This window comes from Doryrhamphus excisus, linkage group LG21 (assembly GCF_037039965.1).
Source record: "Doryrhamphus excisus strain RoL-2023G ecotype Guam linkage group LG21, RoL_Dexc_Guam_v1.1, whole genome shotgun sequence".
Classification (NCBI taxonomy): Eukaryota; Metazoa; Chordata; class Actinopteri; order Syngnathiformes; family Syngnathidae; genus Doryrhamphus; species Doryrhamphus excisus.
Window position 1 is genome coordinate 10,942,099 of NC_136377.1, and position 10,402 is coordinate 10,952,500.

General features: G+C 42.7%; 1 protein-coding gene across 1 annotated transcript; it reads left to right on the forward strand.

Moving 5' to 3' along the window:
• The first annotated feature begins 370 nt into the window (after positions 1 to 370).
• Positions 371 to 5,303, forward strand: LOC131138874 (leucine-rich repeat neuronal protein 4). Its single transcript, XM_058088194.2, has 2 exons — positions 371 to 519; positions 3,373 to 5,303. The coding sequence occupies exon 2, from the start codon at positions 3,381 to 3,383 to the stop codon at positions 4,089 to 4,091; it is 711 nt and encodes a 236-aa protein (XP_057944177.2). The 5' UTR covers positions 371 to 519; positions 3,373 to 3,380; the 3' UTR covers positions 4,092 to 5,303.
• The last annotated feature ends 5,099 nt before the right edge of the window (positions 5,304 to 10,402 follow it).

A 10,402-nucleotide genomic window follows, 5' to 3' on the forward strand; every position in this document is an offset into this window, starting at 1 on the left:
GAAGCCAATGGGCAGACTGCGCACCAGACAGGTCTGATCACGTTTATTTCCCAAATTTGATATGAGTTTACACATAGTTGTCATGTTCCATGCAGAGTCATGCATTTTATTTTGGTGAGAGAGAGAGCACAGCCGGCCGGAGCCACCAGTCATTGTCAGCAATGACAAAGCCTCAACTCAGTCCAGTCATTTTCCTTTCATTACTATTTTGTCTTTAATGCAAACTGGAGCTCATTAAGAAGAAAATATGTGCACAATGTTGCAATAATGTGCATGCTGGCATCATTAGCTGTGAGACAAAAATGATTAAACTAGAGATAGACAACACTGCTAAGGGAGGGAGGGGGTCCAGAAAGCAGGGAAGAGAGTGGGAGGGTAGAAAGGAGGTGATTTTTTTTTTTTAAGGAGAGGAGATTCAGATAAATAAATAGGAGGAGCAGGCAAGTGGAAGGCAGAATAGCAGTGAGAAGCTTCCTAAAGAGTTCATCGTTGTGCAAATATCTGCATTACAAGCACCGGGTAAGTGCTTTCTTTTCAACATTTTGCTCACTTTACTGTAACTTTTTTCACAGGAAAAAAAAAAAAAACCTGAAAGAAAAAAAAATGTGCCTACTTACGTGAGGAGAATTAGAGATATTTCAGGTATGTTTGTATGGGATTCATTGTGAACAGTTGGGCAGCATTCCCGTAAGTGGATCCAGCTGACTGGGCTGCACTGTGTCCTGCATGGGTGTGTGTTTGCTGGGCCTCTTGTGCAATACTGTCTGGAATGTTTCAATTCGTGAGAGCCACCTCTGAAAGTTTCACTTTAAAATCCCCTGAAAACAAGTAAATATCAATGTTTTGTTATAGCCAACCACCTTGAAAATATTTGTGTAATTCCTTGATGAGGTACACCTGTACAATGGACTGAGAGCCAATACAAGGTTGTGACATTGCATGCTTCCAGGATGCTAGTGGGAATGTTGGCTTCATGGAAGTCTGGAATTGATGTTCCCTTTTGTAAACTTCCCTTTCCATCCATCCCCAAATTTTCTGAATTGGATTTAGATCAAGGGAACAGTCCAGGATGGTTCAAAAGAGTGAGTTTATTCCTCTGCATGAAGTCCTTTGTCAGTCATTTCCACACAAATAAGGGCCTTCAGTCATGAGGGATGCCCCCTTGCAACATCTCCTATATGGCCATCTGCCGTTTGACGATCCTGCACAACCTGACGCACCCTTGCTCCATTAAAGGAAAAAGCAGCTTTAGAGCACCCCCTCCACTCTTCCATGTGGAAACATCTTTTCTCTTCAGAGAATAAACCTTTCAATGTCCCATTTTTGGTGCTCACGTGCCAATTCATTCATTCATTCATTCATTCATTTTCTACCGCTTTTTCCTCACGAGGGTCGTGGGGGTGCTGGAGCCTATCCCAGCTGTCTTCGGGCGAGAGGCGGGGTACACCCTGGACTGGTCGCCAGCCAATCACAGGGCACATATAGACAAACAACCATTCACACTCACATTGATACCTATGGACAACGTGCCAATTCCAAATGGGAAATTTAGTTTTTGACGGAGAAGACGTTTTTGTTCTCAAAACCAGTTCTCTCAGATGCCATCTGATTATTGGACTACATTTGGCACCAGAAACTACCTTCATTTGGTTGGACAGAGGATCACTTGACTTTTATGTACCATAACCTTATGGATCTTTTTATTAAGTTTCAAATTACTGTCTTACTGTCCAACTGATGCAGCAATAGTGCGCTGCGTGATGCCTTGCTTATGCTAAGAGTTCATTGAATTTAGAGAATTTAGAGAATATTAAGAGTTCAATGCAATTTGCTGTGGCGCCTAGTGTCGTCAATAAGGTGTCTAGTGGCGTGCAGAGGCTCAAACTGCATCCCAACTGGCTTCTGGTGGCTCGTAACGGCGGCAAAAATTTGTAAAAATATTTAAAATCTTCGTTGCGCATCAAGCAATTGGCGCGAAGTGTCCACCAAGTGGAATCAAATGGCACAAATAATCCCCCTTTTGGAATCCACTGGAATGTAATGGTGCCAGGCAAGGTGCGCCAATGATGCTAGAAGTCCACTGAGCCGGCACTAGTTGGTGCCAGTTCGCGCCAAAGATTATGTGATTGGCACAGAGTGGCTCGCTGTGGCGCCTAATAACAGCAACATGGCAACATGCCGAGCAAACATTAATTAGGCGCCACAGCGAGCCACTACACGCTAATCACATAATCTCTGACGTGAACTGGCATTATACAGCTCAACATATATATAACATGTATGTAAAATAGCGTGAAAATCTGATTGACGACATTGAATCCACATTTTAGCCAAGATGTTGGCTTTTAAATGCTATGGTCTTAAACAGTTGATCAGCCTATTTCACTTTAATGCTTGTTTGCAATAAATTCCCTAGCAAAAATTTATTTTGTCTCAATCCAATTTCTTCTCTTTTTAATTTGGCTTAGAATCACCTGAAGACCCAACAGTGCAAAATGTAATTTTTTGCAATTTTTCAACTAGTCTAGGAGTGTAAAAGGCTTTCGGAAAACACACCAAAAAACACGCTTGATATGTAGTATTCTACACTGGTCACTAGGTGTCAGTAATAGCCACAAGGAACCCTCCCAATGCAAACATATGTGAGTCTATATTATGTCTTATCTTTCATTATGTCTAATATATTGGATAATACAAGTGTAAAGGTGACTATATGCTTATTCATGTATGGAGTGCTCTCATAATGTTGCGTTTTTTATGCTTTATCTATAATAATATTGCCATTTTAAATAAGGAGTTCTACTTCACGGAAATGTTCATTCATTTTCTACCGCTTATCCTCACGAGGGTGCTGGAGCCTATCCCAGCTGCCTTCGGGTGAGAGGCGGGGTACACCCTGGACTGGTCGTCAGCCAATCACAGGGCACATATAGACAAACAACCATTCACACTCACATTCATACCTATGGACAATTTGGAGTCACCAATTAACCTAGCATGTTTTTGGAATGTGCGAGGAAACCGGAAACTCCACACTGAGATGGCCGAGGGTGGAATTGAACACTGGTCTCCTAGCTGTGAGGCCTGCGCGCTAACCACTCTGTCGCCGTGCACGGAAATGTGTTTATGACAATTGTGGCTGGAACCAATTAACTGCGATAAACAAGCCAGACTTCAGAACTTGAGCCCAGAAGAAATTGGACACTTTGTGCTGCCAGCTTCAAAATCTTCAGGATTTGGAGAGTCTCTGCAACTTTGAGTTCAACAAAATCCAAATTCAAATGAATGTACATCTAATGATTTCCCTACTTTATGTAGTGATGCTATAAATACATGTTGATACTGATGGGATGTTCTTTGTACCACCTCCAGGCTGTGTGATGGCTGCAAACAGAACCTTCCCCTTGACGATCATCTGTCTGGTTCTCATTAGAAGTTCCATTACCCAGCCAGGGTCCAACCCCACAGGACCCCTCACATCCCATATGCCTACCTCCAAGGACCTGGACCTCCCCCCAGATGAATATTATGACACAGAAACTGAACCAAGCACCGTTTCACCAAAGAGTGCATCTCCAAACGGAAGTGGATCCATGCGGAGATGTGACTACAACCCCTGCAAAGAGAACCAGCCCTCCTGTTCCGAGCTATCCGCCGCCAATCACTGCTTATGTCCGGGGTCGACCTCTTACCTGGTGAAACCGGAGGCTCCTTACCTGAAAACGGTTGCTTGGAACGGATCCGATGTGGTCATCCACTGGTGTGCTCCTTTCTCCTATGTGACAGCCTATAGTGTGACGGTTGGCGGGAAAGAGAAGCAGAGATTCGGGAGGGAGCGGCGGAGCGGTGGAGCGGGTCCCATCGAAAATGTCTCTGAGGTGTGCGTGGTGGCGCTGAATGATGTCGGAGACAGCAAAGCCTCGTGTATGATGTATCAGCCCAAGGACCACAGTCTGCCTCTCAAAGCAGGACTGATAGGGGGCGCCCTGGGCCTCCTGCTGCTTCTCCTGCTGGCCGTCCTGCTTTGGAGGCGTCGACGGCAAAGGAAGCTGCAGGCCAACATCGCCATGAGAGACACAGCAGAGACATAAACGACAAAAAAAACCTAATCGGGACATTTTTGTTAAAAAAAAAAAAATTTGTAGTTTTCCTGCAATAATGATATCAATGGGGACAGAAAAATAGGACAGCAAACACGAATGGAATCAATCATTATGTTTATATTAGACATTATTATATGACAGGATAAGCAGCAAAACAATATTTTTTTAACTCTACTGTATAAAAATGCTCCAAAAAGGCCTTATGACATTACTTCTCAAATAGTGGGGCGGGTCCCCGTAGGGAGGGCGTGGTCAGGTATAAGATAAGGTATTGATGTACCAATATGTGCATTATAGCAGTTTATTGTGTTGTAGAACTGGTCTACATCATACTGAAAGTTTTTAATATTTTGACCCTTTGTCTCACTTCTTGTATTGGATCTCATCAAGGAGATATGAGAGACCATTGAAAAACATGCGTAGGAGTCAGTTAGAAAGTACTCAGTTTCACTCTGCAGGCAATTTTTTCAGAAATAAAAAAACCTCCCTGATGATGACAAAATTCATAGATAATGAACACACAGGAGAGTTCTTTCACTTTTTTTTATATTTCAGAAGTAAAGTAAATAACCAGCCTGGACTCCATCCATCCATTTTTCATGCTGCTTATTCTCACGAGGGCCGCAGGGGTATGTTGGAGGCCAGCTGTCTTCGGGCGAGAGGCGGGGTACACCCTGGACTGGTCGCCAGCCAATCACAGGGCACATATAGACAAACAACCATTCACACTCACATTCATACCTATGGACAATTTGGAGTCGCCAATTAACCTAGCATGTTTTTGGAATGTGGGAGGAAATCGGAATACCTGGAGAAAACCTGATGGGGGGGGGATCGAACTTGGGGCTCCTATGTGTGTGTGGCCTGTGCGCTAACCATTCGACCACCATGCAGCCCCATTCCAAAAAATAACAGAGTAGTTCTTTTCATTCATTCATTCATTTTTTACCGCTTATCCTCACGAGGGTTGCGGGGGTATGCTGGAGCCTATCCCAGCTGTCTTCAAGCGAGAGGCGGGGTACACCCTGGACTGGTCGCCAGCCAATCACAGGGCACATATAGACAAACAACCATTCACACTCACATTCATACCTATGGACAATTTGGAGTCGCCAATTAACCTAGCATGTTTTTGGAATGTGGGAGGAAATCGGAATACCTGGAGAAAACCTGAGGGGGGGGGGGGATCGAACTTGGGGCTCCTATGTGTGTGTGGCCTGTGCGCTAACCATTCGACCACCATGCAGCCCCATTCCAAAAAATAACAGAGTAGTTCTTTTCATTCATTCATTCATTTTCTACCGCTTATCCTCACGAGGGTCGCGGGGGTGCTGGAACCTGTCCCAGCTGTCTTCAAGCGAGAGGCGGGGTACACCCTGGACTGGTGGCCAGCCAATCACAGGGCACATATAGACAAACAACCATTCACACTCACATTCATACCTATGGACAATTTGGAGTCACCAATTAACCTAGCATGTTTTTGGAATGTGGGAGGAAACCGGAGTACCCGGAGAAAACCTGAGGGAAGGGAATCGAACTTGGGTGTCCTATGTGTGTGGCCTGCGCGCTAACCACTATTACACCGTGCCGCACCATTCCAAAAAATAACAAGGTAGTTTTTTTTCAGAATAAAACCAAATCTTTAGATGATGTCTTGCCTACCTTATAGGGAACTGAAGACATATTTTACATGACAATGTGTGTGTTATGATTTCTCTCTCTGTGAGAGGTTACATGGTTGGAAGCATACAGAGTGAATGTGACGTGAATGTTGCCTTTTTTTTTTCAATGTATTTCTTCTAGAAAAATGCACTCAAAACAAGGCTTAAATCAAACTACTGTGTATTTCCTAAAGTTGTGATTATTAAACTAGGTTAAAGTCTTTCCCGTACCAAGTTATTTACTAGCTTCATCTGTCATGATGTCGGAAGTGTGAGCTCAACTGTCTGAGGTTGTTTTTCCAGCTGTCAAAGAACATCTTTTTTTTCCCCTCAGTAGGTTTGGATTTCATATGAGGCTTGTTTTTACTCCAACAGTCACGGACTACCGTGCTGCTATGAAACCACGATAAGAAAGAATGTCCACTAATAAGGAAGAATGTCCACTATTCCAAATCTTCAAAGCTTTGTTATGTCAGCAGACTTCTAGCCGCATGTCTCACTTCCACATGGTTCCCTTTTGCCCCGTGTCCCTCGGCATCCTTTACTTATTTTTGTTGTTTTTCCAACAGTATTCTGCAATGTACCGCATTGACTCGAATATAAGACGACTGTTTGCTACATTTTGCGAGGTCCCACTTCAGTCCCCTCCAAAGAAGTTGGGAAAACAAGACTTTCCTTTCTTTTCCTTTTTTTCTTTTTCTTAATTTATTTCAGACATGTATACTATGACCCCGCCTCTCGCCCGAAGACAGCTGGGATAGGCTCCAGCACCCCCGCGACCCTTGTGAGGAAAAAGCGGTAGAAAATGAATGAATGAATGAATACTATGTTACATTATTCTTTCTCACATATACACTTAAATATCTATTTATATATGTATATATATATATACATATACACATACATACACACATATATACATACATATCCACCTATATATATATATACACATACATACATGCACACACACAACACCTCATTACTACACATGTCTGAAAAGGAGCAGGAAGAAGCAAAGCTTATTAAATCCTACCCCTTCTCCACGCCATAGCAGTTACCAATTCATTCATTCATTTTCTACCGCTTATCCTCACAAGGGTCGCGGGGGTGCTGGAGCCTATCCCAGCTGTCTTCGGGCGAGAGGCGGGGTACACCCTGGACCGGTCGCCAGCCAATCACAGGGCACATATAGACAAACAACCATTCACACTCACATTCATACCTATGGACAATTTGGAGTCGCCAATTAACCTAGCATGTTTTTGGAATGTGGGAGGAAACCGGAGTACCCGGAGAAAACCCACGCATGCACGGGGAGAACATGCAAACTCCACACAGAGATGGCCGAGGGTGGAATTGAACCCTAGTCTCCTAACTGTGAGGTCTGCGTGCTAACCACTAGACCGCCGTGCCGCCCGTTACCAATTCAAATGTGATTTTTTTTTCCACACATATAATCACAGAATCTTACATAAGACAAACAACAAAAGTAGAGTGGGAACATCGGACACCCCAGCAAAACCCCAGGACATTGCTGAAGCACACCACCAACCCCGCCAGTCAACCCACCTGGCCCCGACCCCCCCAAGGCCCATTTGATGATTGAATATGTGGTCTTACATGGCAGGGTTAAAGTACCGGAGCCTTTGGAGCCAGAACTGCACCAAGCCCAACAGTAGATGCATCTACTTGGACAAGGAACCATCCTATTCCATATTCTATGGCGGTCACCCTCACTAGGTTTGCAGAAGACAAAGCAGGGATGACTTTGGGCCAGAGGCAGGACTGGTGGCCAGCCAATCACAAGGCACATATAGACAAACAACCATTCACACTCACATTCATACCTATGGACAATTTGGAGTCAGTTTGAGGAAGGAAGGAAGGCCCTTTTCTGTTTAGGGTCCATCAAGTTATGTATGGAGTCTAATCCAAAAAATATACTCCTTTTTCACAGTGTCCCAGTACTTTAGACATTTTAGCGTCCCTCCCAGAACAACTCCTGTAATGTCATGAGCTCCAGATGGTAGATGAAAGATATGAATCAGCACATTATCTTCTGAACTCTTTGTCATTTCCAGAAGCTGATGATGGTCACCATGTGATCTACTCTTATGACCCAGCATACAATAAGTCATGTTGAGTCAATCATTCATCAGACAGGTGACTCATGTTCCTACAAGGGAGAGCGTGTCACATACAAAAGTGGGAATTAGCCGAGTTTGGACTCAGATTACACCAGAAGGTACTTTGGTTTGCCTCTACCTGACGCCCACGTCCTGCTGTATCTGTGACTTGGTGACTCACAGTGATGGAAGTGTTTTTAATTCCCCGTATGTGTAATCTATGACCTAATGCTTCAACACAGTATCATTTTTGTGCACGAAGCAACAGTGTACATTTTGTCCTCCATGACGAACAAACAATGAGCTGGCGGGATGTTCTGTCTTCCTCAGTCAGTACCTCCTCGTTTGAAGAGATCACTGCTGCCCTCTGCTGGTTGTATGATGCACGACGGGGGCACGTGATATTGTTACACGGTTAATAGAAATGAATTCTTTATCAGTCATCATCTATGAGGTGATGTAAAAATGTCACATATCTTTCTAAAAATCAGTACAAGATTAGACTGGGGGAGTTTTGAACTATATATATATATATAGTATATATATATATATATATATATATATATATATACAGACATATACACTACAGTAAATACACACAAATGTGCATGTAAAAATGTCACATATCTTTTTAAAAATCAGTACAAGATTGGACTGGGGGAGTTTTGAACTAAATATATATATATATACATATACACATATATATACTACAGTAAATACACACAAATGTGCATGTAAAAATGTCACATATCTTTCTAAAAATCAGTACAAGATTGGACTTGGGGAGTTTTGAACTAAATATATATATATATATATATATATATATATATATATATACACACATATATATATATACACATATACACACATATATATATATACACATATACACATATATATACTACAGTAAATACACACAAATGTGCATGTAAAAATGTCACATATCTTTCTAAAAATCAGTACAAGATTGGACTGGGGGAGTTTTGAACTAAATATATATATATATATATACATATACACACATATATACTACAGTAAATACACACAAATGTGCATGTAAAAATGTCACATATCTTTCTAAAAATCAGTACAAGATTGGACTGGGGGAGTTTTGAACTATATATATATATATATATATATATATATATATATATATATATATATATATATATATATACACACACACATACAGTGAAGAAAATAAGTATTTGAACACCCTGCTATTTTGCTATTTCTCCCACTTAGAAATCATGGAGGGGTCTGAAATTTTCATCGTAGGTGCATGTCCACTGTGAGAGAGATAAACTAAAAAGAAAAATCCAGAAATCACAATGCATGATTTTTTAACAATTTATTTGTGTGATACAGCTGCAAATAAGTATTTGAACACCTGTGTATCATCTAGAATTCTGACCCTGAAAGACCTGTTAGTCTGCCCATTAGAAGTCCACCTGCACTCCATGTATCATCCTGAATCAGATGCACCTGTTTGAGGTCGTTAGCTGCATAAAGACACCTGTCCACCCCATACAATCAGTAAGACTTTAACTTGTAACATGGCGAAGACCAAAGAGCTGTCCAAAGACACCAGAGACAAAATTGTACACCTCCACAAGGCTGGAAAGGGCTACGGAGCAATTACCAAGCAGCTTGGTGAAAAAAGGTCCACTGTTGGAGCTATCATTAGAAAATGGAAGAAGCTAAACATGACGGTCAATCTCAATCGGAGTGGAGCCCCATGCAAGATATCACCTCGTGGGGTCTCAATGATTCTAAGAAAGGTGAGGAATCAGCCCAGAACTACACGACAGGACTTGGTCAATGACCTGAAAAGAGCTGGGACCACCGTTTCCAAGGTTACTGTAGGTAATACACTAAGACGTCATGATGTGAAATCATGCATGGCACGAAAGGTTCCCCTGCTTAAACCAGCACATGTCAAGGCCCGTCTTAAGTTTGCATATGACCATTTGGATGATACAGAGGAGTCATGGGAGAAAGTTTTATGGTCAGATGAGACCAAAATAGAACTTTTTGGTCATAATTCCAATAAGCGTGTTTGGAGGAAGAAGAATGAAGAGTACAATCCGAAGAACACCATCCCTACTGTGAAGCATGGGGGTGGTAGCATCATGCTTTGGGGGTGTTTTTCTGCACATGGGACAGGACGAGTGCACTGCATTAAAGAGAGGATGACTGGGGCCGTGTATTGTGAGATTTTGGGGAACAACCTCCTTCCCTCTGTCAGAGCATTGAAGATGGGTCGTGGCTGGGTCTTCCAACACGACAACGACCCGAAGCACACAGCCAGGAAAACCAAGGAGTGGCTCCGTAAGAAGCATATCAAGGTTCTAGCATGGCCCAGCCAGTCTCCAGACCTGAACCCAATCGAAAATCTTTGGAGGGAGCTCAAACTCCGTGTTTCTCAGCGACAGCCCAGAAACCTGACTGATCTAGAGAAGATCTGTGTGGAGGAGTGGGCCAAGATCCCTCCTGCAGTGTGTGCAAA